Source organism: Periplaneta americana, chromosome 8, assembly GCF_040183065.1.
Source record: "Periplaneta americana isolate PAMFEO1 chromosome 8, P.americana_PAMFEO1_priV1, whole genome shotgun sequence".
Taxonomy (NCBI): domain Eukaryota; kingdom Metazoa; phylum Arthropoda; class Insecta; order Blattodea; family Blattidae; genus Periplaneta; species Periplaneta americana.
This window is the reverse complement of record NC_091124.1, coordinates 163232624-163248725: the sequence shown is the minus strand read 5'-3', so window position 1 is coordinate 163248725 and position 16102 is coordinate 163232624. Positions and strand designations below refer to the sequence as shown.

The 16102-nt window shown below is 34.4% G+C and overlaps 1 protein-coding gene across 15 annotated transcripts in view; it reads left to right on the top strand.

The window, feature by feature from the left end:
- Window positions 1-7520: 7520 nt before the first annotated feature.
- LOC138705208 (uncharacterized) overlaps window positions 7521-16102 on the top strand; it is a 383346-nt gene continuing 374764 nt past the window's right edge. For 2 of the 15 annotated variants that reach the window (XM_069833980.1, XM_069833979.1), the window contains exons 1-2: window positions 7525-8239; window positions 8865-9105. Coding sequence is in view for 1 of the 15 variants with exons in the window: in XM_069833989.1 (XP_069690090.1) it covers window positions 8131-8239 (109 nt within the window). In the remaining 14 variants the exon portion in view is untranslated. Of the gene's footprint in view, window positions 8240-8443; window positions 8564-8864; window positions 9106-16102 lie in introns of all 15 variants that reach the window. The other 13 variants (XR_011333660.1, XR_011333661.1, XM_069833987.1 and 10 more) reach the window with 11 other exon arrangements.

Below are 16102 nucleotides of genomic sequence, written 5' to 3'. Positions count from 1 at the left end.
TATATTTTTATTTTCTGTACATGTGATTTTTTTTGTAAGCACAACCAAAACATAATATTTCAGTATCCAAATTAGATTCATTGAAATTATCATACATCTTACAGTTCAAATTATGAGAAATATATCCTGTTGTCATCCCAGAATTATAAATAGGCCTACATCATTAACAAGTCTTAAGTAAATTACCATGTATTGAGAGTATTTGAAACAAGGTGTTTAGGAGAAGATGTAGTTAGGGACGTAATTATGAAATCATATTTTATATATTTCTCCAGCCACAATCACAAACCTCAAAGAAAGTCAACTGTGACGGATGAGATATGCAAGCTAGTCTCAATTGAAAATCTTATAGTTGCTAAAACTAAAGCAATTATTACAAATTTCGTTTTTCAAGGAATACAATCCTATCCATGTTCACAGTAGAATGTTTTGGCGACTTACTGCCGAAAATCACAAGTAACATTTATTCTCTGTTACCTCATACCAATATCCTCTCAAGTTTCATCTCAACGTGGATTCTTCCTTTTCATTTGGTACTCCAACAATTGTTCACAGGTAAGATACTAATCTAGTAATGGACACACTGGTAGTAAAAGATTGAGGCATTCTTTAAAGCCTCACTGATGTTCTTACGCCATTCACCTTCTGTCTGCTTTTCATTCCAATCTGAATTTAGAGAAATATTTCAAGAGATAGTCTACATTCAGGGCTGGGCAAAATACTGACATCCAAGTATTTCAAATACAAATACAAAATACTTCAAAGAATAATATCTCAAATACAAATACAAAATACTTTTAAAAAATTAACCAAAATACATTTGTATTTCAAATACCCGATACAATATATAAAGAAATAAGAATATTACCGAAAATGTAAAATATTGTATTAACTTACTTACTTACAAATAGCTTTTAAGGAACCCGAAGGTTCATTGCCGCCCTCACATAAGCCCACCATCGGTCCCTATCCTGTGCAAGATTAATCCAGTCTCTATCATCATACCCCACCTCCCTCAAATTCATTTTAATATTATCCTCCCATCTACGTCTCGGCCTCCCTAAAGGTCTTTTTCCCTCCTGTCTCCCAACTAACACTCTATATGCATTGATGGATTCGCCCATACGTGCTACATGCCCTGCCCATCTCAAACGTCTGGATTTTAAGTTCCTAATTATGTCAGGTGAAGAATACAATGCGTGCAGTTCTGTGTTGTGTAACTTTCTCCATTCTCCTGTAACTTCATCCCTCTTAGCCCCAAATATTTTCCTAAGCACCTTATTCTCAAACACCCTTAACCTATGTTTCTCTCTCAGAGTGAGAGTCCAAGTTTCACAACCATACAGAAGAACCGGTAATATAATTGTTTTATAAATTCTAACTTTCAGATTTTTGGACAGCAAACTGGATGATAAAAGCTTCTTAACCGAATAATAACACGCATTTCCCATATTTATTCTGTGTTTAATTTCCTCCCGAGTGTATTAACATTAAAATTATTTTTATCTCGAAGTTTTATATAAACACTATAACTGAACATTCTTCCTTTTCCCAGTCAACAATGAAATTATGCTATATCTGAATAATTACTGCTTCCTTTCAAAAAAGCCAGGTTCTCAAAAAGTTCATCAGATAAGGATCCCCTTGCTGGTGAATGAATAAATCCTGCAAAATAAAACAGTCTTTCTACAGACGCAGAGGAACACAAACTTGTATTATACTTTATAAAAGCTTGTTTCACTGTTGGGTAATTCTCTTGAGTGCATAGAGTTGTCCCTTTGCCATTGAAGAATTGTATGAGCTCATACTCCACAGTAGACAAGTTCTTTTCTTTTTGCTTTTCAAAGTCTGTTGTACTTGAGTTGAAAACATAAAAATTGTTTTCATCGTCTGAACTGACCAAAGGTGTAGCGAGAACTGCTCAGCTGATCTCACACACATACTCTGTATCCTCTTCTTATCATTTGGTGAGGCAGTGTCAGGTGGCCATCTCATCTTAAATGATGGGTGGAAACAAGCTGCCAAAATAGCTCAATTTGTTTCTAGGGTCAGATCAAACATCGCTTTAAATCTTGATGAAAGCGAACTCATTAGGATTGGAGTTACTTGGAATAGATGGCGTAGATTACTAGATAACATAATATGTAATCTGTTTTTGAGGGAAATTAATGTGGACAGAAGTTGGCTGTAATAGCACGTCTTCTCATTTTGCATTAAATCAAGGGCTATGGCAATGGATTTCAGAATTGCACAATATTCTTCAAGGTACCGAAACTCAACATCTTTGAAGGTTGGCAATACCAGTTTTTCACATATACTGTTTATATCATGTTTGAATTGCAATATTTGAGAGATTGAGCCATAAAGAGGATTCCATCAAGTTGGGCAAGGAAACTTTAATGAATATTTCAAGACATCTGATATAATTTCTGAGGATTTGGGTCTCCTAGACGCATTCCATAATGCTGAACATTTAGCAAGTATTGGGTGATGGATCCTTGATGCTGTTAGAGATTTCTTTATGGCATTAAGGAAATCAATTGTGGCAAGAAAACTAAGTGTATGGCTAGCACATCTGAAATGGGTGGACAAATAAGATAGAAGTTCATTCTTCAAGTACAAATCCAAAACTTGAAGGACAAGAAGAAGAAGAAAGTATTTTGAGTACTGAAATACAAAATACATCAATTTTATGTATTTAAATACAAAATACTTTCTAAAATCCTTGCAAATTACAAAATACAAATATATTTCAAATACTGCCCAGCCCTGTCTACATTTATTAATTTTATTAATGTCTTAAGGCAGAATAGAAACTCGATGAGTAAATGAAAGTAGATTCGAGAAATAATAATACAAAGTTCATTCTATTCTTAAAATTGGCTGTGGTAATATTCGAATATGTCCCGCAACATAGCAAATCATGGCTAGAACTATCATGGAATGAGCACTGGTTCGAATCCTCATGGGGAGAAATTTTCTCATGAAATTCCAGCCAGTATTACGATGAATTTGCAATGTTATAATAGGTAGCACATTCCAGTTGAAGAAACCTGCTATAACAGCAGGGAGAATTGGGGGATAATCATCTTGCTAACTACACGAAAAACTATCTCTGTCAACGGTTGGGTGATCTTGGCCCATCATGGGCGGTTGCGTCACCACTTTATTTTTTAATGTTTGAATATAAAGAAAATTACTCTCATGCATTTCAGTGTTTCTCTTTTCCACCACCATACGCATAATGCTTCGTTTTTTATGTTTTTCTCTTTTCACTGTAAGGGGCGCAAGAAGCATCCACCAGATTCAAAAGAGGGAATACCGATTTAAGTGTTAATTCACCGATCATAACGTGGTGTGTATAGCTCGCGCAAGGAACGATTACCGAAAAAAAGTGGTGGCATTACTATCTGTTTTGACGTCTGTATGTAGGCACGCTGAGGGAGTGAGAGGTGCGGGCCAGTGAAAGTACTGCCTCTTCTAAGAAGATGAACAGATGTGGACATTGCCACTGTATGTATTAGACTGTGCTGAGGCAGAGCCTTCTTCAGTTACAGGCCGGAGCAAGGGTAGGTTTGGCAATGCTGAGTGGAGGTGGGAGATTCTAAAGTGACATTGATGTAATTATTGTGCTTGCTCATTGCTTTCGTTGTACGTAACATGTATTTTTTCAATATTACTTTATGGACAAAGGTAAGATCAAGATTCAGAGTAGTGATGTAAATTATTACGGATTCGAAAATAGTGTTTTATTGCAATCAATTAGCTATAGGCCTACTTCGGAATACGGCGTAAGTAGGCTACTTACAAAGACTGCCACTTAAAATAATTATTACAAAAAAACACAGTATTCTCAAGTTCCATTCAATTAACAAATTTGTGGCTAATAAATTGACAATGTTTTGCCGCTTCATGTTGTTTCACCTCTGACATGAAAGATCTAAGATGTCATATACATTTTAATTTCATGTGATTATCTGTCGTGCTTTTCTATAAATATTTCTGATGCCCAGGAAGCCAGTTTTAGTTTGAACCTGGCCAGTCACTGTAACAATACTTTTATCCTAAATTATTTGTTATAAACTTTTTAAATAAATACAACTACAGAAAACAAGCTAACAATGTAAATTATGAGTCATTCCACGAAAATGCGACATTTTCACGAAAAATAAAAATCTCACGAATCTCTGCTTGTTATATGTCATTTTTTTCGTTATGATCCGAATTTTTTTAATCTGATAACACTCATTGTGTAACAACACATATGTGGAAGAAAAAGCACCAAGAAGTCTGTGGTTTAAGAGCGCGAAATTATCTACTAGAAATCACATATTTGAATGCACATTTAAGGCAAATAAATCATTACTTCTGTATGTTAAATGCAATTAATAATGAAGTGCGGACCTTTTTTTAATAATTACAATGCATCAGTGGCGTTTTCTCCATGAATGCAAGACATGCAATGTATGCTCTTAGATTTCAGTTGGGATGATTGATTTTATATTTTAACAGGAAAATTGTAAAATAACACATTTAAATTCCCACTCAAAACATGAGATACTTGTACTGGATGCTCAGTTCAAAGTGTGTCATGGCTCGCTGTATGCCGTCATGTGGCTAGCCAGTGAGCCTAGAGAATTCAATCTGCCTACACTTCAGCAGAGGTGTATAACCTATGAGGCAGAGAAGTTGCCTAGCAAGTACGGCATTCATTCTGAAGAGTACGTACTGATACGTACAGTAATGCCGGTAGTGGCAGGAATGTGAACTGTTTGGAAATACATACTATCGGGATATGGGGAGAGGGTTAAGACGATTACTTAAGTATTTGTTGACATTAACTTCGACGGTCAACATGGACACGGAGCATTTGATTTGTGTTGTGGAATGTTACCGTACGCAACCGATGATAACAAATACCCTGCGTACGACCAAAGACGTTATAATAGTATACTAGACTCACACGGAGCGCTGGTGTGCTGTCCAAAATTGAAACCAGTCTGTGCATGTTTACGCTGCCATTAAATAGGTAGAAACAGAGGTAAACACGAAGCCTGAGCTACTTGCAAAGTGGCTTGTTGCTATTAAAAGAGATAAATTTGTGCCTTCACCTAATGTAAAATTGTGTTCGGCTCATTTTAAAGACACAGATTTTTGGAAAAGTAATGGCAATAGAATTTTGAAAGATGATGCTGTACCATCCCTGTTTAATTTTCCAAGCCATTTGCAAGAGGTACATTATCTCTGTTGTTACACTATCAATATCATTAAAAATCAATCAGTAGTTTACGACAATAAAGAATACTTAATTGTTAGTACAAGTATATCAGACTGTAGAGAAATCCCACTGAGTGAATTATTTAGACTTACACATCAGTTATTAAACACAATTAGTGGAAAGATAACTTTTTTGTTTTTATTATGTAAATTAATTTATCTGCAAGATAATAAAAACCGATTCAAAATCTATAGGTGATAAGTAAATAAATAAATGGCTATAATAGCTAAGCCTACTTTGTGAACTTATGATTCAGGGTTCATGATCAATATGTATAGACCTAACTAGACTAATAAATTAGCCAGCCGTGGGTTTGACCTTGTTGGAGAACATGCTATGTTTCAGATGTAAAGGAAATGAATACATAATTTCCTGTGGGAACTAAATATCACTAATGGGCTTCTAGGAGGGGGGAGGGAGAGAAAAGTTATTATTATCCGTTCAACCATCTTTTGGCGTTTAACAGCAAATAAACATGATCTACCTAATTAAGTGTATAAATATATAAACATTTAATATTACATTGTAGCAGATTTTGTAACTTAATAGAGGTTATTTTTTTTGTAGGTTAAGACACCACCCCGTAGGCCATTAAAATTACTTTATATTTGTGAGTGGTCTATGCTGTCATTTATTTGCACAGCAATTTTTGTTGTTGTTTTGTTTTGTTTTTGCAGATATTCCTAGTGCATTATTTTTCACTGGGGGGTTATAAATGCATATAGTTCACATACAAATAACCCATTTATATTTTGCCGCATATATATTATTAAAAAAGCAAGGAATGTCATCTTATCGATATAACATATGTGCATAAAATTACATACTATCATTCCGCAAGCAATGATATATATTTATTTATTTAAAATAACAATATATTATGTAAAGAAATCCACTCATAAAAAGTATGTTTTTTTACATAATGTGATTATGTTTAGTTTTTAGGTCTTCATGTTACCTATTAATTGCAATATATTAGGTACCGGTAGGCTACTTTTAATAGTTGATAGCATTCCCTTTATTAATTGAATTTATTTTTATTTTAGTTGATTATTTAACGACGCTGTATCAACTACTAGGTTCTTTAGCGTCGATGAGATCGGTGATAGCGAAATGATATTTGGCGAGATGAGGTCGAGGATTCGCCATAGATTACCTTGCATTCACATTACGGTTGGGGAAAACCTCGGAAAAAACCCAACCAGGTAATCAGCCCAAGCGGGAATCGAACCCGCGCCCGAACGCAACTTCAGACCGGCAGGCAAGCGCCTTAACCGACTGAGCCACGCCGGTGGCTTTAATTGAAGAATGACTTATAACTGCAATGTAATTTTGCTACCTTTGTGCATTATATTTTGCGTGATTACTTATGTCCTGTGGTCTGAAAGTACCGGTAATATAATTTTCGATTCTCTAAAACTTAACAACAGGTCTGTACTGATTTTCGCATATTTATTTCACTTAAGAATTTGATTATAATAAAAACTTGTGTAATCAAGGTGAATGTATTTACGTCTTGTGATCTAAGAGTAATGTATGTTAATATAATTTTCGATTCTCTGAAACCTAACAATATGCTGATTAACGTAAAATTATACATTCTATAACTTGTATTATGTAGGCCTATTTATGGATGTATGAGCATGTTTTCTATCAATTGCTGCGTACGTATTTTCTTTCCTTTAATGCTCTGACCCATATCAATGAAACTTTGAATATATTTATTTCGTCCTCATTTTACGTTAAACGTCGAAAATGGCCATAATCTGTCAATTTTAGATCATCACAGCGTTAAATTGTGTGATTTACGTACTGCTATTATGCGTCTGCTCTCCTACATCATGGCGGCAAGCGCAGTGTTCAATTTGCCCCGGTTTCCTCGTTCCGCGCAGCCGAGACTGTAGGGGCTTGCGTACGACTTGCCGACACAGTTCGAAAGAGGTTTATGGTAGCACACAGACCGTACAGACAGCCATCTGTTGCTACGACGTTCAAGTTATACCGTACACGTTCTCAAGTTCAGATTGAAGAACGCCTTAAATAATAGGCAACTTCTCTAACATATAAGCTGAAACTCGCTTCAAATCGGTGACCCAACAACAGTGACGTCATGACACACTTTGAAATGAACACTCAGTAGTTCAACAAGACTTAGACGTGTGGCTCTACGGTGTTCTCGGCTTATGTGGCTACATTCAGTGACGTCATCTGAACACTGGTTTCTGTGAACCTACTGGGTAAAATGTGGGCGGGAAAAGGTTTGCTGCATGCGATTCAAAAACTGCATTCGGGGACAGCAGGTAGTAATTTCGTAATGGTCCTGAAGACAGAGGCAATTGGCACTGTGTTTGTCAAAAACAAAGACGTTGTAGTTATGTCAAAAATAACACGAGAGGCTCGAGTCAGGATCATCAAGTAGTCTGAGATTACCAAGAGCAGGTTGTGAGATTGATAACTTCTCATGCTGCGCATGCGCGGCCATCTTATGCACTGCCAGTGAGATCCTTACCGGTATTTACTTGATGCGAGTATACGGAAGTTTGTTATTCGAATATTTACATGTGAATATAGAAATGTGCAACGTAAATATTGCGTGTCTGCCTCTAAAAACAATTAAACGGAAATATGTCACACGAATATTGCTACCTACCTCTAAAGGCAATTATTTAACTGATTCGAAAGTCAGTGTATTTATATTCCTTAAGAAGAAGATTTACGCCGGAAATATAGCATGACGATGCATCGGGATGATTTTGTTCCAACTAATTGTGAGGTAAGTATGACTAGCTGGTAAAAGGCATATAATTGTATAATAATTATTGAATTTCTTCTATACAGAGTTCATGGCATGAATGGCGAGGATAGAGAAAGAACACTTGGTCCAGTACGAGAAAGTGACTGGCAGTAAGAGGAAAAGAGATCAAAATATTGAAAGGATATATTTTGAATGGGTGAGATCAGGTATGGGTTCACTATATGAATTAATGATGCAAATACTGTTATAATTCAAGCAAATAAAAAAACTTCAGTATACGGTTACCTCACTGACAATTATTTAAAATACCGATACTTAAAAGAACAGATTGTCTGTGTTTGTCGAATGCGCATCATCATGCTAACGAAAAGGCATTTTTCAGTGCCAATAATTTATTTTGTCTGTACAAGGTTGGAATTTTGTGGGAAGAGAGGAAAGAAGGTAACCGTGTTCTTAAGTTTATCGAACTTTCAATTGGAGGCAGTGATGTGACAATATTGAGAGGACATACTTCGAATGTGCAAGATCAGGTATGAGTTCATTATATGGAATGGATATATTAATTAGGGTATGCAAATTACTGTAAGTAAACTTTCAGTTAGGAGTAGGGAGGTCAAAATATTCACTTCGAGTTCAGGTATGAGTTCATTATATTAATTAATAATGCAAATATTGTTGTAATCCTAGAAAGTAAACTTTTAGTAAGAGACAGGAGGTGAAAATATTGAAAGGACATACCTACTTTGAATGTGTGAGATCGAATCTGAGTTCATTATATTAATTAATCATATAAATATTGTTATAATTTATAGAAAGAAAACTTTTTTTCAGGAAAAACACGTCAATCATTAACAGTACGTAAAAGAAGTTTGAAGTCTCAAGGATCTTGCAAATTGGGTAGATTTTGCACAAACCAAATAATAGTAGTACATGAACTTACAAATAATAAGTGCAATGCAAAGTTTTATAAGACTCATTATGGCCATAAAAATGAGTTGCAACATTTAACTGTTCCAAAGACTGATCGCATGGAAATTGCTACAGAACTGATTAAAGGAATTTCACCAACAAAGTAAGTACCGATATTTTCCTCGTTTTTTTATATTTGTGACAGTGGATCATGAGTGTGGTCATGGTTATGGATGATAATAGAGATAAATAACTCTGAATGAGCAAACATTGTATGGTATTCTAAGGAAATAGAAGTTTGTTAATTCAAGAATAATTACAAATTGCATTATTTCATATACACACTAGACCTCTGCATTCTCTTGAAAACAGCCGTCCGAGCTCGCTGATTAGTCCTCAGTTGTGAAGAAAGTAGCTGGGAAATGATATGCTCGAGCGCATACAGTCGAGAATTTATAACCGGCCAGTTGAAACATTTACTTGATCTGTTGCATGCGCTCGAGGTTATTGCACTACAATTACATCACCTTTTATTGCTTGATATCCAAAAAAAGCCTACTTAAGAAGGTACGAAAATTAGGAAGTACCATATGAACATTTAAACAAGGAAACATAATTTTTAAATAACACAATTCTTTAAATGAAATAATGCTTTATATATCAGTGGTCGTCAGCACTTGCTGAAATGTGCAATGGGTACGTGATGTTGTCCCGTGTGCACTCGTGCAACAGGGAGAGAGAGGGAGAGCATATCTGCTAGCAGCTACGAGAGCATATAGTGCACTGCATTTTCCGCGGGTAAGAGCTTAGCCCCAGCATGCTCTGTGCTGACGACCCCTGCTTTATATTATCAATCAGTAATGTTATTCAGCATCCATCTTGTCTAATTCATTATATCAGTAATGAATGTTTAATGTGGCTTATTAAATATATGATTGTTTAAAAAGAACAGAGATTTTGTGATGCGTCTCAAATTTCTTCAAAAGCAGATATAATCTATTTTAGTTACAGTATTTAATAAAAATAAAGTAAATCTACATGCTCACTTTGCTTAACATTTGTACAATAATGTATATTAAGAGACGGTTAATCGCAGACAATGATTGATGTTGCAGCTACTTATGGTAAGGTGAATGCAGATTCTGTTATTCCACATTCAATGATCTTATCACGAAATATCAAGGATGCACCAAACATAATTCGTTCTGAAGTTATTTCCGAAATTAAAATAATGGAAAAATCGCCATTTGTTTTTAATTTTTTTTTTTTTTTTTCTTTCAGTCTTATGTAAATTTCCTCTTTGGTTTCTTTAATGTATTTACTTTTGTATTGTGCCATTACGAATGTTACAAAATATTATAAGTTAACTGTTCCGTTGAACTAGAGGAGAAAGACTACTAAAATTTTTTTTTATAATTTTTTAGTGCTGCTTATACTTTATATTTATATTCTGATAGAAAACATAGTTTGTTAAAATTTTATTTTATTTTATTGCTTTATTAATTTATTATTATTATTATTTAAATATTTTACTGTAATTTTTATTCACTCTGATAGCCTGTATGCCTACAAGGATCACTAATCATGTGACAGAGCATCAAGCAGTTTAACATTTTTATAGCGCATACTATAAACACACCGATCAAAGACAGTTTTCAGTCTATGATACTCTTTGAGCAACTGGGACAACCAGTCGGCTGTGATGTTTCAGAGTGTTTTGCTTTCTGCAGAGTCAGTACACATGGCAGGTGGTTACTGTGTATAGTACGAAGCTTCGATTTTGTATATATCATGACTCTTGGATGGTCGTTTTCAACGAAATGCAGAGTCTAATACACAAATTTCAATAACATCTACTTACACAAGAATTAATCTATAGGACAGAAAGTATGTTTCGATATAAAGGATTTTACTTGCTTCTTGAAGCTGTGTTTGCTTTTTGTTTCCTTGATGCTAGTTTGTAATTATTTATTAATGTTACTTCCCTATTAAATAAGTTTTGTTTATATATATGTTGGTAATTTGATAGAAGACGGGCACTTGGTTGAATATAGTAAGTATTACCAACTTTTTTATTTCAGAGTTAAATGTTAGTGATCTTTTAGTGACTTTTACATGTTAGTTCTAGGTTTTTATACCAAGTGTCGCCGTGATTTTCTTTTAATTTCATTGGTTATAGTTGTCATTTGTTCTAGAATTTTCATTTATTTTGAATGGATAATGACGTTATCAGTTGTTCTTGGTTGTTTGAAGTGAGTGGTGTTATGTTGTGTCTGATGGCTAAAGCTATTGAAAGTTTGTCATTTTATGATTTTTGTGATTTTCTTTCGATTTGATTGGTTATAGTTGTAATTTATTCTAGAATTTTCATTAATTTTGAATGGATAATGACGTTGTCAGTTCTTGGTTGTTTGGCGTGAGTGATGTTACATTGTAGATTTGTCTGCATTTGTCGAATGCGCGTCATCATGCTTACGAAAAGTCACTTTTCAATGTCAATAATTTATTTTGTGTGCAGAAGGTTGGAATTTTAAAGTAAGAGGGAAAGGAAGGAATCCGTATTCTGAAATCATTTATTAAATTTTGTGACGATTTTGGTTTAGTTCTTTTGCTGGTGAATAAGGATTGTGTTGAATGTTGAGGAGAAAACTGTTTTTCTGTGGTTTAAAGGAATTATTTACTGAATTTTCTGTACATGTTAAGGTGTAATAAGTGTTCGAAGAGAATTTCATTCCGTGTAAAGACATGGTTTATGCAAAGTTGACTTTACGACAAAGTGTTGGTTTAGTTCTGTGTTGCTTACATGGTTTAAGGTTAGATTGCCTTAAAGCCTGTGCCACTTATACTGGAAGTGAAGTGGTTGTCGATGGAGACGTCAATGAGAATTGAATTTTATTTGATAAGGTGGTAAATTATTTTGTTTTGTTTTGTGTTTTAGTGACTTTTGGGGGTAAAGTGCGGACGAAAACTACCAGAAAAGTACTACCAACTATGAAGTTCGAATGCCACGAAATGCCAAAAAATCAAAGGAAAAAAATTAAACATATTTTCATTTTTTGGAGGGCTTGTTCTTCTTTAAAAATATGAATATATATTTGATTTTTCATCTTTGATTTTGCGATGTTTGGTGACATTTGGACTTCATAGTTGGCAGAACGTTTTTGGTAGTTTTCGTCAGCCATGTTGGATTTTGCCCGTCTTCTATCAAATTACCTATATGTTATACGGAATCCGGGGCATAACGAATGTGATACGGACCCGCCTGCAAAAATAAAACTTCGGGCCCTCTAAAATAAAATGTATCAGTGCACCCAAATGTATAACCTATCAATAACTAATAATGACATAAATATATTTACAGCTAATAGAAGTTCAACTTTAATGTGATATATTTCCAAATTATAAGAACAAGGAGATTAATCATTCATTATTGTAAGATTATTAAAATAAAAACAATTATTAATAAATTTTATTAAAAAGCATATAATATATACTATAGTGATTGAAATTAAGTAGGTGGGTAGGCCTATCATTAAGTATATACTTTTATCTGGTATCTGCTGTTTGTTGTACTTACAAAACTTTACTGTACTCACATTGAACTCTAGTGAAACTGGACCATGCGGCGTGCTTTCTGTGATGCGAATGCATTGATGATGTCACTGACATCAATGGATCTAGCCCTTTCATATTAGATACTGAGGAGGCTGAGTTCACTAAGTCTGTCTTGGGTCATAGAATTCCACAGATAGTTCTTTGTAAGTTTTAGCTTCGAAAATGATCGTTCGGCTGAAGAAACAGTATCCGGAATAGTTAGAAATAGGTAAAATGCCGTGCATAAGTCTGGAACTCTAGCAGCTATGATTGAATTTTCTATTATAGATTTGTTAATTCAGATACAGAAGTTAATGAGGCTATTTTTTTCAGAGCTTTTCTGAAACCTATTACCTGGTCTGGGAATTCACTGGATAAATCTTCCTCATATTCATTTTGAACAACCACTGCTGCATTATGAATCTCTTAGTCAGAAGCAGAATTTAGAAATATTGGGGAAATAATTTTGAAGAAATGGTTAACATTATGCATACCCTCAAATCTGTTTTTTAATTGAGCTACAATAAAGTCCAAATAACCATTAAAAACAGTGGTTCTGAAATACATCTTTGGATCTACTAGCCGCTCGTCCTGGTACAATTCATCAAAATGTTTTTTTACTTTTCGAATTCTTTAATTTTCAAATTGTGGTGGAATGTCCCAGCTCTTTGCCGAAGATGTAGCTAATGACATTGCTTCTTCAAAATTATTTCGGTAACGAGATAAATTATCGGCTGCATTCTGAATAAGAGAACACGCTTTATCAAGCTCTAATTTTCCGATTGCATAATTTGTGATGCTAGATTAATACATTCTAGAATCTTTGATTGCAACACTATTTGAAAAATGAATTGAAAATTCTCTAATTGGTTTTTCAAAGCAATAGCTTGTTCTCCTTCTTCCTTTTTCTAGATATCAATATTAATTTTGACAGAGCCTTAAGTACATCGCCATAAGCATAACGCAGGGCTTTAACAGACTGGTATCTCTAAGACCAACATGCTGGGCAAAGTTTTTTTAAGGTATGAAAACATACCAAATGTTCCCATCTTTTAATACTATGACTGAAGAAAAGATACAACATTTCCACTGTGTCATAAAAGGATCTAACTTCTTGAATTCCATATGCAGCATCGTTAAGTACTAGATTTAAATTATGCGCTGCACAATGTACATATTTTGCGGTTCTTTGTCTTTGTTCAATTCTCGTTCTGACACCTTTGTTTACGCCTCACATATTGGCGCAACTGTCATGCTCCTGACCACGTGTCCCTTTTCTTAAAAGTGTCCCTTTTCATCTATTGCACTGAGTATTTCCTTCTCTATTCTTAATGCACTTTGATCTTTCATTTCACGAAAACCTAAGAAGCTTTCATTTATCTTCACGTCACAAGGCTTTCCAGTTACATCATGTGAAACTGTAATGTATCTAAATGTCTGACTTAATTGTTCTTTTTTTGTTATGTCCTGTGTTGTATCGAAAAGAATGGGGCAGCTTTAATGTCATTAATAATTTCTTTTTCAACTGCATGGGATAAAACATTTAGTAACTCATTTTGAATAGAAGGTACTTTTGTGTATATTTTGGATCGTAGGCCTATTTTGTGAGAAGTTCGATGATTGCTAAAAAGTTTCCACTTTTTGATTTTTCAATTTGTTCCCTATGTCCCCGAAAAACTAGATTATTGGATGCCAGAGCTAATGTCACATTCACGATATGCTCAAGGACCTGTTTCCATATGTTTTCACTTTTCTTTAATTCTGAATCCATACCCACGTCAACTGTGTTTTTCTTACACCACGAATTGAAAACGAAGCATGCGTTCAAATGTGCATAACTAGTTTTGTGTCGCACTATACTTTTGGTTAACCACCTCCAATCTCGGACCCCTTCCCTCCAAGCTGAAGACTACTTCTGCTGTCCAAAGAGCCAGCATGGTTTACAATAAACAGAGTCATTTTTAATTGAATAACACAACCATTCTCTCCTAATTATTTGCCCTGTCAATGTGAATTTATCGTAATATTTCGCGGAAAAGCTTCTGTTATCCTGCTTAGGATCTTTAGGGAAAGGACCCGCTGGCTCTGGCTGATAAGGATTTTGTCTAACAAAGAACTTTTTTGTTTCATTATCTACTTCTAACTCATATTCTGCACGATCATTTGAATACTCTACAACTGTGATATTGGTAGGCCTAATTACATTTAAGGCAATTTTGTTACAATCTTCTTTTTCGCTAATGCTTTCACAATTGCTGTCTCTACTAACATCTATTTCTATATCACTTTTCACTTCAGACGCGCTCTCACTTGTGGCACTGCAAACATTTGTAACTGTTGAGCTAGCACTACTACTAGGACCAGAAAGAGAAAAAACATTACTTATTTTCATTAATTTGTTTATTTCTTTTTCTAACTCTCACTTCTTCTTTCTTTTCTGTGCACCACTTAGATGTTCGTACTTAACTTTAAACGGTTTCATTTTTCAGTACTATACTGTCTATATTCTCTAATAATAATTTACTGGATTAAAACACAGAAAAATATACAACTTAAATTAAATTTAAAACTGTTCAAATAAAGTTGGAAAAATATCACACCGACCACACAACAGACATTTACTTCACGCAAAGAGAGCTCTTTCCAAACTGAGTAAAGTTGATTGACCATTACTACACAAACATCTTATTGGATAATTTATTGGCATTATAAATTTGAACAAAAACCCATTCCGTTGTTGTCGAATAAATGTATAACAAAAGTTAAACGTTCAGAGAAAAATGTGCATAAAACCAACTCGGGTAATACACTACTTATCAAGAAAATACAATTCTACAACTAAAATATGATATTTTGGTATCAATTTTCATTGTTGTCATTATGATAAAATAACTTTGTGCTGCTCTTTTGTGAGAACTGAGAGTGATGCCGCACACCACATGTAATATGTGTTATGCGACCAGGCTGTTGGCAAGGACGCAGGGCAAGCATTGTTTAAAGCTGTGCTGGATTCAACAACATAGTCCGATTCTATGAAACCGTCGTGAATTATGATCTGACCAGTTCCATGCAGGCTGTAATTAATTGGCTTTTTTTTTTTTATACTTTTTCTTTCTTTTTTGCATGGTGTTTGCAGGCCCTGCAGACCCTAACGTTATGCCGCTGTATGGAATTTAATATTTAAATTGACCTTTTCCCATGAACTATGATTGTGAATTTCTATTTTTTTTTTTTTATAAATTTCCCAATTTGTCTCTAAGATAACAATTTCAAAAATACAAAAATATTAATATAATGAAGTGGAAGGATATTGCAAAATATAAATAGTTCTCGACATGAGTTCCTGTTTCCTGTTCCATTTATTACACTACTAGTGGCTTGTGCAGCAAATGCTGCTGCAAACTAAGTTCGTTGGACGTTCAAATAAAAATTTTTCAGATTTATTTTCAATAAAGAATACTTGTCTTTTTGGTAGTTATTTGCTTCCATAATAATGAAACATACTCCCTCTGAATGGATTTTTTTAGGCCAAATACTTTTTCTTGAACCTATCCAACTTCAGTTTT